Source organism: Pristiophorus japonicus, chromosome 7 (genome assembly GCF_044704955.1).
Source record: "Pristiophorus japonicus isolate sPriJap1 chromosome 7, sPriJap1.hap1, whole genome shotgun sequence".
NCBI lineage: Eukaryota > Metazoa > Chordata > Chondrichthyes > Pristiophoridae > Pristiophorus > Pristiophorus japonicus.
The window spans coordinates 249809835-249833874 of record NC_091983.1 but is presented as its reverse complement, the minus strand read 5'-3'; the positions used below and the strand labels follow the sequence as shown (position 1 = coordinate 249833874).

Here is a 24040-nt window from a genome sequence, read left to right as displayed (position 1 = left end):
GGAGAAACTTCTTCACTCAGAGAGTGGTTAACCTGTGGAATTCTCTACCGCAGAAAATTGTTGAGGCCAATTCACTAAATATATTCAAAAAGGAGTTAGATATGGCCCTTATGGCCAAAGGGATCAAGGGGTATGGAGAGAAAGCAGGAATGGGGTACTGAGGTGAATGATCTATCATGATCTTATTGAATGGTGGTGCAGGCTCGAAGGGCCGAATGGCCTACTCCTGCACCTATTTTCTATGTTCCGCTGGTGCTTTACAAAGCTGCATGGAAGTGTTGCACTGATGCACACGTGATTCCAGATCAGAGTCAATTCCAGGCCACCATACATGAGACCTGACAATGGCTTTCATCATGGCAATATCAAGATGCGTGCTATGTAGATCATGCACAAATTTCTCTCTGCCTTTCTTGGGCATAATAACACGATTACCCCACAGTATACAATCTGATTGAATATATAGTTCGTCTTCGCGATGAATGTAAGGTTTAGTCTCCTCACACATTTGCTTGGGTATGGCAGACCAATCATCACTAAGCATACAACGTTCACAATCGATAATATCGGGTCCTGGCTAATCCAGTTCTCAACTTGTTAGACTGTGATAGGGTTTCCTTCACTTTCAAAAGCATCCATGACTAACAGTAGGTCTGCCGGTTGTGGCTTTTCCACCTCCAGTGTGGGAAACGGCAGACGGCTCAATGCATCGGCACAATTCTCAGTGCCAGGTCTATGGCGAATGACATAACCATCGGCAGATAATGTCAGCGCCCACCTCTGGATGCAGAACGATGCATTGGTATTGATACCTTTGTTTTCCTAAAACAATGAAATGAGTGGCTTGTGATCTGTTTCCAGTTCAAACCAAAGACCAAACACATACTGATGCATCTTTTTAACCCCATACACACAGGCTAGTGCTTCTTTCTCTACCGTGCTGTAGTTCTTTCCGCCTTTGGCAAACTTTTTGAAGCATATGCAACAGGTTGTAATTTGCCCAACTCATTAGCTTGTTGGAGCACGCAACTAACTCCATATGATGAAGCATCACAGGCCAATACGAGACGCTTACACGGATCATAATGTACCAGCAGCTTGTTTGAGCAAAGCAGATTAGTAGCTTTCTCAAAAGCTCTATCTTGAGACGCACCCCAAACCCAGTTGTCGCCTTTTCTTAGTAGCATGTGCAGTGGCTCTAATAAAAGTGCTCAATCTAGGTAAGAAATTACCGAAGTAGTTGAGTAGACCAAGGAACGAACGCAGCTCCATCATATTCTGAGGCTTAGGTGCATTTTTGATGGCCTTGGTTTTCGAGTCTGTAGGCCTGATACCGTCAGCAGCAATTTTCCTCCCCAGGAATTCGACTTCCGGTGCCATGAAGACGCACTTCGAGCGTTTCAATCTGAGTCCCACTTTGTCCAGACGATGTAAAACATCTTCCAGGTTGTTCAGATGTTCGGCGGAGTCAAGACCTGTGATCAGTATGTCATCTTGGAACACGACGATTCTGGGGACAGACTTCAGTAGACTCTCCATGTTCCTCTAAACTAAGGCTGCAGCCGAGCCAATTCCAAAAGGGCACCTGTTGTAGATAAACAGTCCTTTATGAGTGTTGATGCACGTAAGTTTCTTCGACGTGTCGACCAACTCCTGTGTCATGTAGGCTGACATCAGATCCAGTTTTGTTAACGACTTCCCACTGGCTAGCATTGCAAACAGATCATCAGCCTTCGGTAACGGGTATTGATCCTGTTTCGAAACTCAGTTGATTGTAACCTTGACAGTGCCATCACTTTTCAACACGGGAACAATGGGGCTGGCCCATTCGTTAAATTCGACCGGTGATATGATCATTTCATGCTGGAGTCTGTCCAGTTCGATTTTGACCTTCTCCCTCATCATGTACGGAACTGCCCGAGCTTTGGATCGATCTTGCATCCGAGTCCATGTGGAGCTGCACTTTGGCTCCGGTGAAATTGCCAATTGCGAGGGGAACTTTCTCAGCACTTGAGCACATGGAGTATTCTCATCCGACGACAACGCTTTGATCTTGTTCCAGTTCCATTCGATTTTTTCTTACCAGTTCCTGCCGAACTGCGTTCGACCTTTGTCTGGAACAATCCATAATGGTAAATCGTGAACCGCACCATCATACTGCCAATCACCATTATGAGCTCTTTAGTGAACGTACGCAACTTGGCATTGACTGGACTCAGCTTAGGTCTCACAGCCATAGTATCCTACAGCCTGTCGAATGTCCTCTGGCTCATTATTGATTGACTCGCACCAGTGTCCAATTCCATCGATACCGGCACATCATTAAATTTTACATTAATCATTATTGGTTGGAACAAATACAGTCGATACACTTCCTCCTCTGGTATCTCGGATTGCATATCCGGATCTGCACTAGACTGGTCATCATCCTTCACATGGTGTGTCACAGCACACTTGCTCAGTTGCGGACACATGCACTGGAGATGTCCCACTCTCTGTCCTCCTCTGCTGAATTCTAAATTTCTCCAAGTCTTCAGGTTTGCTGCTTTTTTTGGCCAATTTATATGCCTCTTCCTTCGATTTAACACTATTCCTAATTTCCCTTGTTTGCCACAGTTGAGCTACCTTCCCCGTTTAATTTTTACTCCAGACAGGGATGCATTGTTGTTGATGTTCATCCATGTGATCTTTAAATGTTTGCCATTGCTTATCCACTGGCAACCCTTTAAGTATCATTCGCCAGTCTATCCTCGCCAATTCACGTCTCATGCCATCGAAGTTACCTTTCCTTAAGTTCAGGACCCTAGTCTCTGAATTAACTGTGTCACTCTCCATCTTAATAAAGAATTCTACTATATTATGGTCACTCTACCACAAGGGGCCTCGCACAACAAGATTGCTCATTAGTCCTTTCTCATTACACAATACCCAGTCTAGAATGGCCAGCCCTCTAGTTGGTTCCTCGACATATTGGTCTAAAAAACCATCCCTAATACACTCCAGGAAATCCTCCACTGTACTGCTACCAGTTTGGTTAGCCCAATCTATATGTAGATTAAAGACGCTCATGATAACTGCTGTACCTTTATTGCACGCATCTCTAATTTCTTGTTTGATGCTGTCCCCAGCCGACTACTACTGTTTGGTGGTCTATACACAAATCCCACTAGCGTTTTTTGTCCTTTTGTATTCTGCAGCTCTACCCATACAGATTCCACATCATCCAAGCTAATGTCCTTTCTTACTATTGCGTTAATTTCCTCTTTCACCAGCAACGCGATCCCACCTCCTTTTCCTTTCTGTCTACCGTTCCTGAATGTTGAATACTCCTGGATGTTGAGTTCCCAGCCTTGGTCACCCTGGAGCCATGTCTCCGTAATCCCAATTATATCATATTTGTTAATAGCTGCCTGCGCAGTTAATTTGTCCACCTTATTACTAATACTCCTCGTATTGAGGCACAGAGCCTTCAGGCTTGTCTTTTTAACACACTTTGTGCCTTTAGACTTTTGCTGTAATGTGGCCATTTTTGTTTTTTGCCTTGGGTTTCTCTGCCCTCCACTTTTACTATTCTCCTTTCTATCTTTCGCTTCTGCCCCATTTTACTTCCCTCTGTCTCCCTGCATAGGTTCCCATCCCCCTGCCATATTAGTTTAACTCCTCCCCAACAGCACTAGCAAACACTCCATCTAGAACATTGGTTCCGATCCTGCCCAGGTGCATACCGTCCGGTTTGTACTGGTCCCACCTCCCCCAGAACCGGTTCCAATGCCCCAGGAATTTTAATCCCTCCCTTCTGCACCACTCCTCAAGCCACGTATTCATCTGAGCTATCCTGCAATTCCTACTCTGACTAGCACATGCATTGGTAGCAATCCTGAGATTACTACCTTTGAGGTCAAGCTTTGTAATTTAACTCCGAGCTCCCTAAATTCAGTTTGTAGGCCCTCATCCCGTTTTTTACCTATATCGTTGGTACCTATATGCTCCACGACAACTGGCTGTTCCCCCTCCCCCTCCAAAATGTCCTGCAGCCGCTCCGAGATATCCTTGACCCTTGCACCAGGGAGGCAACATACCATTCTGGAGTTTCGGTTGCGACCGCAGAAACGCCTATCTATTCCCCTTACAATAGAATCCTCTACTACTATAGCTCTTCCACTCTTTTTCCTGCCCTCCTGTGCAGCAGAGCCACCCATGGTGCCATGAACTTGGCTGCTGCTACCTTCCCCCGATGAGTCATCTCCTCCAACAGTACCCAAAACAGTGTATCTGTTTTGGAGGGACGTGACCGCAGGGGCTCCCTGCACTACCTTCCTTCCACTGCTCTTCCTGATGGTCACCTATTGCCTATCTGCCTGAGTAACCGTTACCTCTTTACCTGCTATTCACGACATCCTCAGCATCGCGGATGCTCCAGAGTGAATCCATGCGCAGCTCCAGTGCCGCAATGCGGTCTTTCAGGAGGTGCAGCTGGATACACTTCCCGCACATGTAGTCGTCAGGGACAATGGAAGCGTCCCTGGCTTCACACATAGCACGTAAGGAGCATGACACGGGTCTGGGCTCTCCTGCCATGACTTAACACTTAAATTATTTAATTTGGCTACAATGTCAAAGGTTACCTACTGGTAAGGAAATAAAAAGAAGAAAAAAAGATTAAATACTCACCAATCCACCAGCCAATCACTTACCCACTTGGCTGTGACGTCACACTTCGATTTCTTTTTACTTCTTTGTTTTACCTTTGCCCTCGGCTCCCCGCTCCTTTTATCCCCGTTGCTCAGGTCCCGCTCTCGCTGTGATCTCGGCCCTCGGCTCCCTGCTCCTTTTATCCCCGTTGCTCAGGTCCCGCTCTCGCTGTGATCTCGGCCCTCGGCTCCCTGCTCCTTTTATCCCCACTGCTCAGGTCCCGCTCTCGCTGTGATCTCGGCCCTCGGCTCCCTGCTCCTTTTATCCCCACTGCTCAGGTCCCGCTCTCGCTGTGATCTCAGGCCTCGGCTCCCCGCTCCTTTTATCCCCGCTCTCGCTGTGATCTCGGCCCTCGGCTCCCTGCTCCTTTTATCCCCACTGCTCAGGTCCCGCTCTCGCTGTGATCTCAGGCCTCGGCTTGCCGCTCCTTTTATCCCCACTGCTCAGGTCCCGCTCTTGCTGTGATCTCGGCCCTCGGCTCCCCGCTCCTTTTATCCCCACTGCTCAGGTCCCGCTCTCGCTGTGATCTCGGCCCTCGGCTTGCCGCTCCTTTTATCACCGCTGCTCAGGTCCCGCTCTCGCTGTGATCTCAGGCCTCGGCTCCCCGCTCCTTTTATCCCCGCTCCTTTTATCCCCGCTCTCGCTGTGATCTCGGCCCTCGGCTCCCCGCTCCTTTTATCCCCACTGCTCAGGTCCCGCTCTCGCTGTGATCTCAGGCCTCAGCTCCCCGCTCCTTTTATCCCCTCTGCTCAGGTCCCGCTCTCGCTGTGATCTCAGGCCTCAGCTCCCCGCTCCTTTTATCCCCACTGCTCAGGTCCCGCTCTCGCTGTGATCTCGGCCCTCGGCTCCCCGCTCCTTTTATCCACACTGCTCAGGTCCCGCTCTCGCTGTGATCTCGGGCCTAGGCTCCCCGCTCCTTTTATCCCCACTGCTCAGGTCCCGCTCTCGCTGTGATCTCCGGCCTCGGCTCCCCGCTCCTTTTATCCCCGCTGCTCAGGTCCCGCTCTCGCTGTGATCTCAGGCCTCGGCTCCCCGCTCCTTTTATCCCTACTGCTCAGGTCGCGCTCTCGCTGTGATCTCAGGCCTCGGCTCCCCGCTCCTTTTATCCCCACTGCTCAGGTCCCACTCTCGCTGTGATCTCGGCCCTCGGCTCCCCGCTCCTTTTATCCCCGCTGCTTAGGTCCCGCTCTCGCTGTGATCTCCGGTCTCAGCTCCCCGCTCCTTTTATCCCCACTGTTCAGGTCCCGCTCTCACTGTGATCTCAGGCCTCAGCTCCCCGCTCCTTTTATCCCCACTGTTCAGGTCCCACTCTCGCTGTGATCTCGGCCCTCGGCTCCCCGCTCCTTTTATCCCCACTGCTCAGGTCCCACTCTCGCTGTGATCCCAGGCCTCAGCTCCCCGCTCCTTTTATCCCCACTGCTCAGGTCCCACTCTCGCTGTGATCTCAGGCCTCAGCTCCCCGCTCCTTTTATCCCCGCTCTCGCTGTGATCTCGGCCCTCGGCTCCCCGCTCCTTTTATCCCCACTGCTCAGGTCCCGCTCTCACTGTGATCTCGGGCCTCAGCTCCCCGCTCCTTTTATCCCCACTGCTCAGGTCCCACTCTCGCTGTGATCTCGGCCCTCGGCTCCCCGCTCCTTTTATCCCCACTGCTCAGGTCCCGCTCTCACTGTGATCTCGGGCCTCAGCTCCCCGCTCCTTTTATCCCCACTGCTCAGGTCCCACTCTCGCTGTGATCTCGGCCCTCGGCTCCCCGCTCCTTTTATCCCCACTGCTCAGGTCCCACTCTCGCTGTGATCTCGGCCCTCGGCTCCCCGCTCCTTTTATCCCCACTGCTCAGGTCCCACTCTCGCTGTGATCTCGGCCCTCGGCTCCCCGCTCCTTTTATCCCCACTGCTCAGGTCCCGCTCTCGCTGTGATCTCGGGCCTCAGCTCCCTGCTCCTTTTATCCCCACTGCTCAGGTCCCACTCTCGCTGTGATCTCGGCCCTCGGCTCCCCGCTCCTTTTATCCCCACTGCTCAGGTCCCGCTCTCGCTGTGATCTCGGGCCTCAGCTCCCCGCTCCTTTTATCCCCACTGCTCAGGTCCCACTCTCGCTGTGATCTCAGGCCTCAGCTCCCCGCTCCTTTTATCCCTACTGCTCAGGTCGCGCTCTCGCTGTGATCTCAGGCCTCAGCTCCCCGCTCCTTTTATCCCCACTGCTCAGGTCCCGCTCTCGCTGTGATCTCGGCCCTCGGCTCCCCGCTCCTTTTATCCCCACTGCTCAGGTCGCGCTCTCGCTGTGATCTCAGGCCTCGGCTCCCCGCTCCTTTTATCCCCAATGCTCAGGTCCTGCTCTCGCTGTGATCTCGGGCCTCAGCTCCCTGCTCCTTTTATCCCCACTGCTCAGGTCCCGCTCTCGCTGTGATCTCAGGCCTCGGCTCCCCGCTCCTTTTATCCCCGCTGCTCAGGTCCCGCTCTCGCTGTGATCTCGGGCCTCGGCTTGCCGCTCCTTTTATCCCCACTGCTCAGGTCCCGCTCTCGCTGTGATCTCAGGCCTCAGCTCCCCGCTCCTTTTATCCCCACTGCTCAGGTCCCGCTCTCGCTGTGATCTCAGGCCTCAGCTCCCCGCTCCTTTTATCCCCACTGCTCAGGTCCCACTCTCGCTGTGATCTCGGCCCTCGGCTCCCCGCTCCTTTTATCCCCAATGCTCAGGTCCCGCTCTCGCTGTGATCTCGGGCCTCGGCTCCCCGCTCCTTTTATCCCCACTGCTCAGGTCCCGCTCTCGCTGTGATCTCGGGCCTCGGCTCCCCGCTCCTTTTATCCCCACTGCTCAGGTCCCGCTCTCGCTGTGATCTCGGGCCTCGGCTCCCCGCTCCTTTTATCCCCACTGCTCAGGTCCCGCTCTCGCTGTGATCTCGAGCCTCAGCTCCCCGCTCCTTTTATCCCCGCTGCTCAGGTCCCGCTCTCGCTGTGATCTCAGGCCTCAGCTCCTGCTCCTTTTATCCCCACTGCTCAGGTCCCGCTCTCGCTGTGATCTCGGCCCTCGGCTCCCCGCTCCTTTTATCCCCACTGCTCAGGTCCCACTCTCGCTGTGATCTCGGCCCTCGGCTCCCCGCTCCTTTTATCCCCACTGCTCAGGTCCCGCTCTCGCTGTGATCTCGGGCCTCGGCTCCCCGCTCCTTTTATCCCCACTGCTCAGGTCCCGCTCTCGCTGTGATCTCGGGCCTCAGCTCCCCGCTCCTTTTATCCCCACTGCTCAGGTCCCGCTCTCGCTGTGATCTCAGGCCTCGACTTGCCGCTCCTTTTATCACCGCTGCTCAGGTCCCGCTCTCGCTGTGGTCGTGGCCATCTAAACCATGGTCCAGGATCCACATCGACTTTGCAGGTCCCATCCTGGGAAAGATGTTCTTAGTTGTGGTGGATGCTTATTCCAAGTGGATAGTGTGTACAATCATGTCATCCAGCACATCCACAACTACCATTGAGAGCTTTCGTGTCATGTTTGCTACGCATGGTCTGCCTGACATCGTTGTAAGCGACAACGGACCTTGCTTCACCAGTATTGAGTTTCAAGAGTTCATGAAACTCACTGGTATCAAACATGTGAGGTCAGCACCTTTAAACCCACATCCAATGTTCAAGCAGAGTGTGCGGTCCAAACCATCAAGCAGTGTATGAAACGTGTAACTCAAGGTTCACTGAAAACTCGCTTGTCACACATATTGCTTAGTTACAGGACAAGACCCCATACGCTTACCGAGGTCTCCCATGCTGAACTATTGATGAGAGAGATCTCAAGACCAGGCTCTCTCTTGTCCACCCTGACTTGAATAATCGTGTCAAATACAGACGTCAAAGTCAGCAAGGGTATCATGATCGAGCTATTGTGTCACATAACATTTCTATCAGTGATCCTGTGTATGTACTGAATTATGGTCAAGGACCCAAATGGATTGCTGGTACTGTTACGGCCAAGGAGGGTAACAGAGTGTTTATCGTTAAGTTCAAGAATGGGCAGACATGCAGGAAACATGTCGATCAGATAAAGCTGCGGCACAAGGATGAGCCGGAACAGTCTGAGGAAGACACAATCATTGACCAACCAACCTACCCTCAGTCATTAGAGGACTCCGCTGACATCAGTGAATCTGGACTTTCAATCCCTGACATGGTCATTGCCACTCCCATCAGATCGGCTCCCCAGCCCCCAGTCATAACAGACTCAGAAGGCTCGCCCAAGGCTGGAGTTGAACTGAGACGTTCAACTCGGGAGCAGAAAGCCCCAGGCCATCTCAATTTGTAAAAAGACCGTTACTAATATCTTAAATGGGGATATTATCATATATGTATGCTTGGGTTTACTAGCCACCAGGTGGCGCCACTGTCGGAGGTCATGTGTGTGCAGCCCAGGTATAAAAGGCCAGCCACCTTGTAATGTAATCACTTTGGGTCCTAATAAAGTAGAGCCAGGTTTGTAACTGTTCTGAGTTTACAGTATTCTGTCTATTGCGTTATTGCATACACAACACCTTTGTTCCTCTACAATTCTCAGTGTCCTGCCATTTAATGTGGATTCCCTTGCCTTGTTAGCCCTCCCAAAATGCATTACCTTCCACTTCTCTAGATTGAATTCCATTTGTCACTGTTCTGCCCACCTGACCAGTTCATTGATATCTTCCTGCAGTCTACAGCTTTCTTCTTCATTATCAACCACACAGCCGATGTTGATATCATCTGAAAACTTCTTAATCATACCCCCTACGTTCAAGTCTAAATCATTGGTATATACCACAAAGAGCAAGAACCCCAGCACTGAGCCCTGCGGAACCCCACTGGAAACAGCCTTCCAGTCACAAAAACACTCATGGACAGTTTGAAAGGACAGTGTAGCGGGAGCTTTACTTTGTATCTAACTTGTGCTGTACCTGCCCTGGAAGTGTTTGATGGGACAGTGTAGAGGGAGCTTTACTCTGTATCTAACCCGTGCTGTACCTGCCCTGGGAGTGTTTGATGGGACAGTGTAGAGGGAGCTTTACTCTGAATCTAACCCGTGCAGTACCTGCCCTGGGAGTGTTTGATGGGACAGTGTAGAGGGAGCTTTACTCTGAATCTAACCCGTGCAATACCTGCCCTGGGAGTGTTTGATGGGAGAGTGTGGAGGGAGCTTTACTCTGTATCTAACCCCCTGTACCTGCCCTGGGAGTGTTTGATGGGACAGTGTAGAGGGAGCTTTACTCTGAATCTAACCCGTGCAATACCTGCCCTGGGAGTGTTTGATGGGAGAGTGTGGAGGGAGCTTTACTCTGAATCTAACCCGTGCAATACCTGCCCTGGGAGTGTTTGATGGGACAGTGTAGAGGGAGCTTTACTCTGAATCTAACCCGTGCAATACCTGCCCTGGGAGTGTTTGATGGGACAGTGTAGAGGGAGCTTTACTCTGAATCTAACCCGTGCAATACCTGCCCTGGGAGTGTTTGATGGGAGAGTGTGGAGGGAGCTTTACTCTGTATCTAACCCCCTGTACCTGCCCTGGGAGTGTTTGATGGGACAGTGTAGAGGGAGCTTTACTCTGAATCTAACCCGTGCAGTACCTGCCCTGGGAGTGTTTGATGGGACACTGGGTCTTTTAAACGGAATATGCACCAATCCCCCATCGCTAACATCCTTCATAAAGAGGAACATAAAATTGACATTAACATTTTTTTTAAGAGATTGAAAATAGTTCCCCCAGAATGACATTCACAAGAATCTGCTAAGTACAATAAAAAAGAACTCTCTCAAATGGTAACAAATGCACGCACTCTGTACTGTTCCCAATAAGCGCCCCCCTCAGTTCTTGGCGAGGTCCCTGATAGCTTACCATGTACACCATGGCACACCTGCTGATTGTGGCAGGGCTGGCCTGGGAAAGGCTGTCTACCTCAAACAGCAGCCTCATGCCCGGTGGCAAACTGATGCGTTCCCCATTGGACAAGCAGAGAGTCCTCGTGTCATCTAGCACCGTGTTGAGGTTTTCCACCCAAACAGTGTCTACTGGGCCGTCCATGATTATCCATCGCCAGGTGGACATCACGGTCATATCTGGAGGAACAAAAACAGGGCAGATTAACAGAGCCTGCGCCCCATTACAAGACTGAATTAATAATCTATGTTTAACCTCTCCAGACACTGATTGCTGATCCTAAATAAAGTGACTTTCTAATTCTTGTGATACAAACTGGATAGAATGATCTCATGTATGCCTTTACATGAGCTAATCCAAACTTCCAGAGAGCAGACTGATTAACACTTTAACAAAAGTAAAATGGTTCTGCTGTACTCCTCCTCTGGACTCATCTTTTGTTTCTTTACTTGTCCTTTTTGCCTTGTACCATCGTACTTTTGTCATTTAATCACTCCTGCCCTCCACCCTATCACAGTCCATCCCTTTTGTCCTTTCCTCCCCTTCCCCCTGCTCCTTTTCCCAGGCTCTGTCCTTGCTTATAAACTATTGAATCATAGAATCATACAGCAGAGATGGAGGCACTCGGCCCATTGATTCTGCACCAGTTCTTTCAAAGAGCAATCCACTTAAGAACACAAGAACATAAGAAATAGGAACAGGAGTAGGCCATACGGCCTCTCGAGCCTGCTCTGCCATTTAATACGATCGTGGCTGATCCGATCATGGATTCAGGTCCACTTCCCTGCCCGCTCCCCATAACCCCTTATTCCCTTATCGGTTAAGAAACTGTTGATCTCAGCCTTGAATATATCCAATGACCCAGTCTCCAGTCTTTGGGGCAGAGAATTCCAAAGATTCAATACCCTCTGAGAGAAGAAATTCCTCCTCATTTCTGTTTTAAACAACCCCTTATTCTGAAACTATGCACCCTAGTTCTAGATTCCCCCACTCGGGGAAACATTCTCACTGCATCTACCCTGTCAAGCCCCCTCAGAATCTTATATGTTTCAATAAGATCACCTCTCATTGTTCTAAGCTCCAATGAGTATAGGCACAACCTGCCCAACCTTTGCTCATAAGATAATCCCTTCATCCCAGGAATCAACCTAGTGAACCTTTTCTGAACTGCCTCCAATGCAAGTATATCCTTCCTTAAATAAGGAAAGCAAAACTGTACGCAGTACTCCAGGTGTGGCCTCATCAATGCACTACTTCCTTACTTTTATACTCCATTCCCCCTTGCAATAAATGCCAACATACCATTTGCCTTCCTAATTACTTGCTGTACCTGCATACTAACCTTTTGTGTTTCATGTAGGAGGACATCCAGATCCCTCTGTACCGCAGCATTCTTTAGTCTCTCTCCATTTAAATAATATTTTGCTTTTCTATTCTTCCTACCAAAGTGGATAATCTCCCATTTTCCCACAATATACTCCATCTGCCATTTTTGCCCACTCACTTAACCTATCTATATCCCTTTGCAGAATTTATTAAATTTGGTCCCGCCGTTCGTGAGGCGATGTCACCGTCTGAATGGAGATTTTAACGCCAGGCGGCAGTTGCTGCCTCGAACCGCGAAATTTAGTTTTGCCGCCTGAAAAGGGAATTGCAGTGTTAAACCAGGCATTGCATGCTACTCTGGAGGTGGTAAGCAGCGTAAGTGGGGCAGCAATTGAGGCGGTAATTGTAGTGTCCATGCATCTTACTACAAACTCACACGAGGCATGGATATATCAGACACGGTCCTTCTGTGACCTTCACCTTTACTGCCAGGACCAAGGAGTGCTGACCCTGGGTGGGACCTCCCCTTTTATACCTGGAAACCCAGGTGAGGAGTGTCTCCCGCAAGTTCACCCCCTGTGGTCAGGATGTGATATCTCGGGTACAGGTACAGTGTACATGAGTTACAGTTACATGACTATGTCATTGCAAGATGGTTAAATACATGACATCACCTCCCCCCTAAGTCTTTTTGTTTCAGAGGTTAAGTCTGTCAGGTGGTCGACGCTCTCTCGTGGAGCGCCGCAGTTGTGGCTCTGGTGGCTGAGCCTCAGCACGCGTCTCTGTCACTTGAGGTGATTCCGGCCTGTCCGGGCTGGGCGCAGGGACTGTGCATGCTGAGGGCTGTCTTTGTTGCTCGTGCACTGGCAGTGGTGTGGGTGCCATCTCATCATGCTCTTCTTCAGGTTCTTCCGTGTCTATGCTGAACTTTTTCTTTACTTGGTCCAAGTGTTTGCGGCGTATCTGCCCATTGTTTAGTCGGACCACCATGACTCTATTTCCTTCTTTGCCAATTACTGTGCCCTCAAGCCACCTGGGTCCCAAAGCAAGGTTAAGAACAAATACCGGGTCATCTATTTCTATACACCACCCCCTTGAGTTACGGTTATGGAGCTCGGTTTTGGACTGGCGCTTGCCCTCAACAATATCTGCCAGGGCTGGGTGAATGAGGGACAGCCGCGTCTTGAGCATGCGTTTCATGAGGAGTTCCGCTGGCGGGACTCCCGTGAGCAAGTGCGGGCGGGACCTGTAGGCCAACAGGAGGCGCGATAGGCGGTACTGAAGGGAGGGTCCTTGGATGCGTAGCATGCCCTGTTTTATGACTTGGACCGCCCGTTCTGCCTGGCCATTGGAAGCTGGCTTGAACGGCACTGTCCGGAGGTGCTCGATACCATTGCCCGACATATAATCCTGGAATTAATGGCTGATGAAACACGGGACATTGTCGCTGACTAGGATGTCCGGCAATCCATGGCTTGTGAAAACCATACGCAGACTTTCCACGGTGATGGATATTGGTCCTGCAGGGAGAAACGATTGATAGTTACTTTGTAATCGCAACAGATTCTGATGGTGCCGTCTCCCTTGAGGACTGGGACGATAGGACTGGCCCACTCATTGAACTCGATCGGGGAAATGATGCCCTCTCTTTGCAGCCAGTCTAGCTCGATCTCTACCCTTTCTCTCATCATGTACCGTACTGCTCTCGCCTTGTGATGGATGGGTCGCGCCCCCGGAATTAGGTGGATCTGCACCTTTGCTCCTTGGAATTTCCCGATGCCTGGTTCGAACAGCGAAGGAAATTTGTTTAAGACCTGGGCACACGAAGTGTAGTCGGCAGGCAATAGCGCTCGGACGTCGTCCCAGTTCCAGTGTATCTTTCCCAGCCAGCTCCTACTGAGCAGCGTGGGACCATCGCCCGGTACCTTCCAGCTTGTGCACCGCTCCATCGTAGGAGACCTTTACGGTAGCACTGCCGATTACAGGAATCAATTTTCTCGTGTAAGTTCTTAGTTTCGTGCGAACCGGAGTTAAGACTGGCCTTGAGGCCACTTATGTGCTGAGAGATTTGCTTCGTATTGTCACTGGTGGCAATGAACACCTGGGCTATTGCTATGGCCTTACTCAAGGTTGGAGTGCCACAGTCAAAAGTTTGCGAAGTATGGTTTCGTGGCCAATGCCAAGTACGAAAATGTCTCTGAGCATGTGCTCCAAATGTCCTTTAAATTCGCAATGTCCTGCAAGGCGTCTTAGTTCAACGACATAACTCACCACTTCCTCGCCTTCAGACCTTTTGTAGGTGCAGAACCTGTACCTTGCCATCAGAACGCTTTACTTCGGGTTCACATGCTCTCGGACTAGTATGCACAAATCATCGTATGATTTCTCCATGGGCTTCGCTGGAGTGAGCAGATTCTTCATGAGACCATACGTTGGTGCCCCACAGACGGTGAGGAGGATCGCCCTTCGTTTGGCAGCGCTCTCTTCCCTATCTAGCACGTTGGCCACGAAGTATTGGTCGAGTCGCTCCCCAAAAGTTTCCCAATCATCTCCCTCCAAGAATTTCTCCAGGATGCCCACTGTTCTCTGCATCTTTGGGATCGCTATCTGTATCTCGTCACCAGTTGTTGTGTATGGAGAAAGAGTCAGACTGAACACTGTCAGCTCAAGGTAAAGTGTGACCTTAGTCTTTTATTGCAGGTCTCCAGAGTGCCTCTCCAACCTGTGAAGCCTCCTTAAATACCTGTGCGACTCCAGGGGATTATGGGATCCCTTGGGACTCCAGGGGATGAGTTCTCTGGTGGCTGTACAGAGTAAATACAAGTATACATATATAACACTATCCTTTTGTGTTTCATGCACAAGTACCCCCAGGTCCCGCTGTACTGCAGCATTTTGCAACCTTTCTCCAGTTAAATAATAACTTGCTCTTTGATTTTTTTTCTGCCAAAGTGCATGACCTCACACTTTCCAACATTATTCTCCATCTGCCAAATTTTTGCCCACTCACTTAGCCTGTCTGTTCTTTTGCAGATTTTTTGTGTCTTCCTCACACATTGGTTTTCCTCCCATCTTTATATCATCAGCAAACTTGGCTACGTTACACTTCTTCCAAGTCGTTTATATAGATTGTAAATTGTTGGGGTCCCAGCACTGATCCCTGCGGCATCCCACTAGTTATTGGTTGCCAACCAGAGAATGAACCATTTATCCCAACTCTCTGTTTTCTGTTAGTTAGCCAATCCTCTATCCATGCTAATATATTACCCCCAACCCCGTGAACTTTTGTCTTGTGCAGTAATCTTTTATGTGGCAGCTTGTCAAATGCTTTCTGGAAATCTAAATACACCACATCCACTGGTTCCCCTTTACCCACCGTGCTCGTTACATCCTCAGAGAATTCCAGCAAATTTGTCAAACATGATTTCCCTTTCATAAATTCATGCTGACTCTGCCTGACCGAATTTTGCTTTTCCAAATGTCCTGCGACTGCTTCTTTAATAATCGACTCCCAACATTTTCCCAACCACTTTAGTGGCACCCACTGGGCCACCAGGAACGTTTCGGCCGTGGGTGCCGAGCTGCCTGTTGGTGGCCCGGCCGAACCCGTGGTGCCATTGCCGGGCTGACTTCGGAGTTGGCCAACAATTAAAATAAGTTGGCGGCCAAGGCAGTGCACCCTTCCCCTTTAAGGGTGGATGCGCTGACAGCCACAAGAAGCTTCCCACTGCGGAAAACTGTTGGGGGCGCCGAGCGATGGCCGATCCACTCTCGCAGGATAATTCCCACGTGGGGTGGAAAGGGGGTCGCCGCCAGTCTGCAAGAGGTGCAACCTATAACTCCTGTGGAATAACATGTCTCGGCCCTGATGGGTGCACAAGTGGTGGGTGAGACCAAGCCCTCTGTGACAGTGACGGTTTGTTGAGTTCCTTTGCAACCTCCAACAGGCCTGACACCACAATCCTTCACCACTTTCCATGAGACTGGCGTTTCGGAATGCCTTTCCCAGTCCTGGCCCCCGCCCCTGCAGGTAACCACTCTTCTCTGGCTTTGTGCTTTCAGATGATGACTCAGACGGCCAAGGGCCTGCACGCCTGCACTGCGGGTAACGGTGGAGAGGAGGCATGGGACACCTCACTGGACGTGACAAAGGATCCAGCAGCCTCAGAGAGCGGGGCCAGCAGCTTTTTGGTGGAAGGTGTGGTCGGGGATATAGAGGTGAGTGATGCTCCGGGACCCAGTAGCCTGCAGCAATGCCACAGGATGTTCCGAGGGGGACATAGTCTCAGAATAAGGGGTCGCCCATTTAAAACTGAGATGAGGAGAAATTTCTTCTGCTTATGTTGTAAATCTGTGGAATTCTCTGCCGCAGAGAGTTGTGGAGGCTGGGTTATTGAATATATTTAAGGCGGAGATAGACAGATTTTTGAGCGATAAGGGAGTAAAGGGTTATGCGGAGCGGGCGGGGAAGTGGAGCTGAGTCCATGATCAGATCAGCCATGATCTTATTGAATGGCCCACTCCTGCTCCTATTTCTTATGTTCTTAAATGGGATGCATCAAGTGACCATGGTGTCCCAGACATGGTGGCAGTGGCCATTGAGCACAAGTCGACGCTATGGTAGGCCTGCAGGCTGTCATGTCATCAGTGCGTGGTGGCATCAATCAGTCCTGAGATGAAGGGGTTGTCTTATGAAGAAAAGTTGAGTGGGTTGGGTCCATACTCATTGCAGTTTAGAAGAGTGAGAGGTGATCTTATTGAAACGTGTAAGATTCTGAAGGGCTTGACGGTAGATGCAGCGAGAATGTTTCCCCTCGTGGGTGAATCTAGAACTAGGAGACATTGTTTTAGAATAAGGGGTCGCCCATTTAAAAAGGAAATGAGGAGGAATTTCTTCTCTCAGAAGGTCGTGAATCTTTGGAATTCTCTACCCCAGAGAGCTGTGGAGGCTGGGTCATTGAGTATATTTAAGGTGCAGACAGACAGATTTTATGAACGATAAGGGAGTCAAGGGTTATGGGGAGCGGGCGGGGAAGTGGAGTTGAGGCCAAGATCAGATCAGCCATGATCTTATTAAATGGCGGAGCAGGCTCGAGGGGCCAAATGGCCTACTCCTGCTCCTATTTCTTATGTTCTTATGTTATGTACATGGAGGCTTGGGGCGCAATTTCTTCAGCAGATCGCCAGTTGAATAGGCTGGCCATTCGGCGCATCTTGTGTCATTCACTGGAATTGAGTCTCTGACGAGCAGACCTTGCAGCCGCAATAGTATCAGGCTGCCTCCTCCTTGGCTATAGCTCCTCACCTTCCTCCTCATCGTCGTCATCCTCCTGAGGTGGATCATCCATCCCTGCTGGTAATGAGTGGCCGCTCATGATGGCCAGGTTGTGCAGCATGCAGCACACAACGGTGAAGATGGACACTCTATTAGATGAGTACTGAATTGCCCCTCCAACAGTGGAAACACTGCTTTAGAACCCCGATAATTTGCTCTATAATGGTCCTGGTTGCGATATGGCTGCTGTTGTAGTGCTGCTCGGCAGGTGTGGTGGGATTGCGGAGGGATGTCACCAGCTAGGTGGTGATTCCATATCCTTTGTCACCGATGACTTTAATATGCATATAGATTGGGCTAACCAAACTGGAAGCAATACGGTGGAGGAGGATTTCCTGGAGTGCATAAGGGATGGTTTTCTAGACCAATATGTCGAGGAACCAACTAGGGGGGAGGCCATCTTCGACTGGGTGTTGTGTAATGAGAGAGGATTAATTAGCAATCTCATTGTGCGAGGCCCCTTGGGGAAGAGTGACCATAATATGGTGGAATTCTACATTAGGATGGAGAATGAAACAGTTAATTCAGAGACCATGGTCCAGAACTTAAAGAAGGGTAACTTTGAAGGTATGAGGCGTGAATTGGCTAGGATAGATTGGCGAATGATACTTAAGGGGTTGACTGTGGATGGGCAATGGCAGACATTTAGAGACCGCATGGATGAACTACAACAATTGTACATCCCTGTCTAGCGTAAAAATAAAAAAGGGAAGGTGGCTCAACTGTGGCTATCAAGGGAAATCAGGGATAGTATTAAAGCCAAGGAAGTGACATACAAATTGGCCAGAAATAGCAGTGAACCGAGGGACTGGGAGAAATTTAGAACTCAGCAGAGGAGGACAAAGGGTTTGATTAGGGCAGGGAAAATAGAGTACGAGAGGAAGCTTGCAGGGAACATTAAGACGGACTGCAAAAGTTTCTATAGATATGTAAAGATAAAAAGGTTAGTAAAGACAAACGTAGGTCCCCTGCAGTCAGATTCAGGGGGAACAAAGAAATGGCAGACCAATTGAACAAGTACTTTGGTTCGGTACTCACTAAGGAAGACACAAACAACCTTCCGGATATAAAAGGGGTCAGAGGGTCTAGTAAGAAGGAGGAACTGAGGGAAATCCATATTAGTCGGGAAATTGTGTTGGGGAAATTGATGGGATTGAAGGCCGATAAATCCCCAGGGCCTGATGGACTGCATCCCAGAGTACTTAAGGAGGTGGCCTTGGAAATAGCGGTTGCATTGACAGTCATTTTCCAACATTCCATATACTCTGGATCAGTTCCTATGGAGTGGAGGGTAGCCAATGTAACCCCACTTTTTAAAAAAGGAGGGAGAGAGAAAACAGGGAATTATAGACCAGTCAGCCTGACATTGGTTGTGGGTAAAATGATGGAATCAATTATTAAGGATGTCATAGCAGCGCATTTGGAAAGAGATGACATGATAGGTCCAAGTCAGCATGGATTTGTGAAAGGGAAGTCATGCTTGACAAATCTCTGGAATTTTTTGAGGATGCTTCGAGTAGAGTGGACAAGGGAGAACCAGTTGATGTGGTGTATTTGGACTTTCAGAAGGCTTTCGACAAGGTCCCACACAAGAGATTAATGTGCAAAGTTAAAGCACGTGGGATTGGGGGTAGTGTGCTGATGTGGATTGAGAACTAGTTGGCAGACAGGAAGCAAAGAGCAGGAGTAAATGGGTACTTTTCAGAATGGCAGGCAGTGACTAGTGGGGTACCACAAGGTTCTGTGCTGGGGCCCCAGCTGTTTACATTGTACATTAATGATTTAGACGAGGGGATTAAATGTAGTATCTCCAAATTTGCGGATGACACTAAGTTGGGTGGCAGTGTGAGCTGCGAGGAGGATGCTATGAGGCTGCAGAGCGACTTGGATAGGTTAGGTGAGTGGGCAAATGCATGGCAGATGAATTATAATGTGGATAAATGTGAGGTTATCCACTTTGGTGGTAAAAACAGAGAGACAGACTATTATCTGAATGGTGACAGATTAGGAAAAGGGAAGGTGCAATGAGACCTGGGTGTCACGGTATATCAGTCATTGAAGGTTGGCATGCAGGTACAGCAGGCGGTTAAGAAAGCAAATGGCATGTTGGTCTTCATAGCGAGGGGATTTGAGTACAGGGGCAGGGAGGTGTTGCTACAGTTGTACAGGGCCTTGGTGAGGCCACACCTGGAGTATTGTGTACAGTTTTGGTCTCCTAACTTGAGGAAGGACATTCTTGCTATTGAGGGAGTGCAGCAAAGGTTCACCAGACTGATTCCCGGGATGGCGGGACTGACCTATCAAGAAAGGCTGGATCAACTGAGCTTGTATTCACTGGAGTTCAGAAGAATGAGAGGGGATCTCATAGAAACGTTTAAAATTCTGATGGGTTTAGACAGGTTAGATGCAGGAAGAATGTTCCCAATGTTGGGGAAGTCCAGAACAGTCTAAGGATAAGGGGTAAGCCATTTAGGACCGAGATGAGGAGAAACTTCTTCACCCAGAGAGTGGTGAACCTGTGGAATTCTCTACCACAGAAAGTTGTTGAAGCCAATTCACTAAATATATTCAAAAAGGAGTTAGATGTGGTCCTTACTACTAGGGGGATCAAGGGGTATGGCGAGAAAGCAGGAATGGGGTACTGAAGTTGCATGTTCAGCCATGAACTCATTGAATGGCGGTGCAGGCTCGAAGGGCCGAATGGCCTACTCCTGCACCTATTTTCTATGTTTCTATGAGCCCGGTATGCCCTTCATGCAGTGTCTGGAACAGTCATGGCACACTGCTCTCCCGCAGGATGAAGGCATCGTGGCAGCTGCCAGGATAGCGGGCATTGCAGAGAGGATCATCTGCCCGTGGTCACAGACCAGCTGAACGTTGAGGGAGTGGTAGCCCTTTCGATTGCGAAACACCTCTCCATTGTGAGGTGGGGCCCGCAATGCCATATGCATACAATCAATGGCCCCCTGAACCATGGGGAAGCCCGCTATCCTGGCGAAGACACGGGAGCGCTCATCCTGGCTCTGCCTGGACATGCTGAACTTTATGTGGTCCATGTGCGGCTGTAGAGAGGGTCGGTCACTTGGCAAATGCAGCAAGGTACTGCAAACGACAGGAAACTAGATGGTCCCGGTAGCATAGAAGTTGAGGGAAACTGTGATTTTCACTGCCAGGCAGTGAGGTCCTGGTGCTGATGTCAGCTGTGAGGTGTGTGTGCAGGAGGTGGCAGAGCTCGGTGACCACCTCTTTGCGGAACCGCAGCCTTCTTAGGCACTGCTCCTCGGACAAATTAAGGTAAGAATAATGTGCACGGTAAACCCTGCGTCTGTACGGCCTCCTGCCCTGAGGTCTGGGGCCTCTCCTCTGGCGTGGATCCACCTGAAGCCATCTCTGTAGCCGGTGCCTTTCAAGTCTTCGCCACAGGACGACATGTGTGCCATCACTGCCCCCATTAACTTACAGAAGGTAGCCGCGATATGTCAGTCACCAATGGATCCGACCTGAAATCCATCAATGTTTGCGAAATGGTAGTTGTGAAGCTGAGGAGTGGCTGCAAGGCAACACCTACACACTCTGCGAGGAGAGAGCACAGCACTGACTGCGACCTCTGTGGCCCGGCTGCAACTCCCTTTAAATACCGCCCCAGAATCTTTACCTCGACTTGTGAACTGCAACTTTTTACCCGCCAGCCGGTAAAGTGAATTTGGCGAGACCTGCGCCAAAGAAGCGTGTCACGCGTACTGACGTCAGGATTTCCGTGGCGGTAGTCGGCGGGGCGGCAAATCTTTGCACCCTTGAAGAAGCAGAACCGAATTTCCCATCAGGCAGCACCACCACCTGAAGCTGCTGCCCAGCCGTTTACAGCCCGTTGCCACCTCTCCCGGATATCAGCTGGCGGTAGCAGCCGGATTTCGACACCTGTGTGTCCTCCTCACAACTTGCTTTCCCACCTATCTTTATATCGTCAACAAATTTGACGATAATACACTCGGTCCCTTCATCCATGTCATTAATATAGATTGTAAATAGTTGAGGCCCCAGCATTGATTCCTGTGGCACCCCACTAGTTCATCTGTAATTACCCCTGGTAACTTGCCACACTGCTTTCAAAGTGATTAGAATCATTTCAGTGAGTCTGAATAAGGACATAAAAACATAAGAAATAGGAGCAGGAGTAGGCCATACGGCCTCTTGAGCCTGCTCCGCCATTTAATACGATCATGGCTGATCCGATCATGGACTCAGGTCACCTTCCCTGCCCGCTCCCCAAAACCCCTTATTCCCTTATTCCCCTTATTCCACAGCTCTCTGAGGCAGCGAATTCCACAGATTTACAACCCTTTGAGAGAAGAAATTCCTCCTCATCTCTGTTTTAAATGGACGGCCCCTTATTCTAAGATTATGCCCCAAGTTCTAGTCTCCCCTATCAGTGGAAACATCCCCACTGCATCCACCTTGTCAAGCCCCCTCATAATCTTATACGTTTTGATAAGATCACCTCTCATTCTTCTGAATTCCTATGAGTAGAGGCCCAACCTACTCAACCTTTCCTCATAAGTCAACCCCCTCATCCCCGGAATCAACCGAGTGAACCTTCTCTGAACTGCCTCCAAAGCAAGTATATCCTTTCTTAAATATGGAAACCAAAACGGCATGCAGTGTTCCAGGTGTGGCCTCACCAATACCCTGTACAACTCTTGCAAGACTCCATCCACATTGCAATAAAGGCCAAGATTCCATTGGCCTTCCTGATCACTTGCTGTACCTGCATACTATCCTTTTGTGTTTCATGCACAAGTACTCCCAGGTCCCGCTGTACTGCAGCACTTTGCAATTTTTCTCCATTTAAATAATAACTTGCTCTTTGATTTTTTTTCTGCCAAATAGACTCTCAGTGTCTGATCCGAAGGCAGGTAAACTTCCACAGACTGGCCCACTTGGCTTGGAAACAGAAGTCCCCCCCAGCTCTGTCCGTAAGGTGAATTCTAAACCATTGTGTACTGAACCGAAGTTAAAAGTAATGCTTCAACTTAAATCATACTCAGATTCCTCAGTGGAAAAATGGTTGAATGTCCCGGAATATGTTAGCTCATGTCATTTATTTTGATGACCTCCCTATCACTCAATTCACCTTCTCTAACACTTGCAGAACAAAGAGCATATGGTCCATCTCTTTCAACCATGGGAACTGCTGCAATAAACCCCATTGCTCGCACGTGCTCACCTTCGCTCTCCAGATTTTCGTAATCTTGGAGGTCAATCCAATTTTTATCAACGTTAACGAAGTTAGAAGAAAGCACCTTTACGTCAGGTCCACGGTTGTACTCTCTGTTCAGTTCCTTTGCGAACCTCCGCATTGCTTGAGCCAGCAGGCCATCAGACCAGTCCATGGTTTGCTGGTCCAAATGCCCGTACAGCTCCCTGAGAGTGACACACTTGGGATTGATGGTGAAGGCTTCCACCTTGCCTCTCTTGGCTGTGGGACTCTGCAGAGGGGGCAGAAAACATTTGGGGAATAGGTTTGAGAGGTTGGGTGAACCATGGGTTGGAAGATGTCTCTTCACCTCTGTGACTTGGGGTTGAGCTACTCCACATCCCCCTTTTCCCTCTCTCTGTTTTCTAAATATGTTCTACCCTGCAATGTTTAATTCCCAGTCCTGATTTTTCTGTAGCCATGTTTTAGTAATCCCGACTATGTCTGGTTCCTCGCAACGCATGATTGCCTCACTCTTTCCCAAACTTGCCCTTTCCCTCAGCACTCCGACAGTGCAGTTCTCCCTCAGTATTGTCCCTCCGACAGTGCAGCTCCCTCTCAGTATTGCCCCTCCGACAGTGCAGCACTCCCTCAGTACTGCCCCTCCGACAGTGCAGCGCTCGCTCAGTACTGCCCCTCCGACAGTGCATCACTCCCTCAGTACAGCCCCTCCGACAGTGCAGCACTCCCTCAGTACTGCCACTCCGACAGTGCAGCGTTCCCTCAGTACTGCCCCTCCGACAGTGCAGCGCTACCTCAGTACTGCCCCTCCGACGGTGCATCACTCCCTCAGTACAGCCCCTCCGACAGTGCAGCACTCCCTCAGTACTGCCACTCCGACAGTGCAGCGTTCCCTCAGTACTGCCCCTCCGACAGTGCAGCACTCCCTCAGTACTGCCCCTCCGACAGTACAGCGCTCCCTCAGTACTGCCCCTCCGACAGTGCAGCACTCCCTCAGTACTGCCACTCCGACAGTGCAGCGTTCCCTCAGTACTGCCCCTCCGACAGTGCAGCACTCCCTCAGTACTGCCCCTCCGACAGTACAGCGCTCCCTCAGTACTGCCCCTCCGACAGTGCAGCACTCCCTCAGTACTGCCCCTCCGACAGTGCAGCGCTCCCTCAGTACTGCAGTGGAGTGGAACTTGAACCCACAACATTGTTACTCAGGCGAAAATGCTACCACTGAGCCATGGCTGCCACACAGTGTCAGTGGTTCGAGATAGGAGGAATGGCTGGAGGAAACCTTGGCTCTTCGACCTGGAAAGGGGGTGCCAAGAGGTGATATTGCTGAGGGATTTTAGACAGTAAACGGATAAGGGAATTCCAGAATATTATGTCATACTAAATAATCACAGTAGTCTAAGGGGACGCAGGTTCAAACTAGGGAAAGGTAAATGGTGAGTCTTGCGTCACATTCCTGGCGAGCCTTGTCGATTGTAGAAAGGCTTTGAGGGGTCAGGGAATAAGCCACTCAACACAGAGTACCCAGTCTCTGGTGTCAGCCGTGGCTCAGTTGGGAGCAATCTTGTCTCTGAGTCAGTAGATCGTGGGT

The 24040-nt window shown here is 50.0% G+C and overlaps 1 protein-coding gene across 1 annotated transcript in view; it reads right to left on the bottom strand.

The window, feature by feature from the left end:
* LOC139266718 (dynein axonemal heavy chain 14-like) overlaps window positions 1-22910 on the bottom strand; it is a 67012-nt gene extending 44102 nt beyond the window's left edge. Inside the window, exons 1-3 of the mRNA XM_070884304.1 lie at window positions 22869-22910; window positions 22459-22720; window positions 10532-10752 (exon numbers count right to left, since the gene is read on the bottom strand). Of these exons, the coding sequence (XP_070740405.1) occupies window positions 10532-10752; window positions 22459-22720; window positions 22869-22910 (525 nt within the window). The remainder of the gene's footprint in view (window positions 1-10531; window positions 10753-22458; window positions 22721-22868) is intronic.
* Between the last annotated feature and the right edge of the window lie 1130 nt (window positions 22911-24040).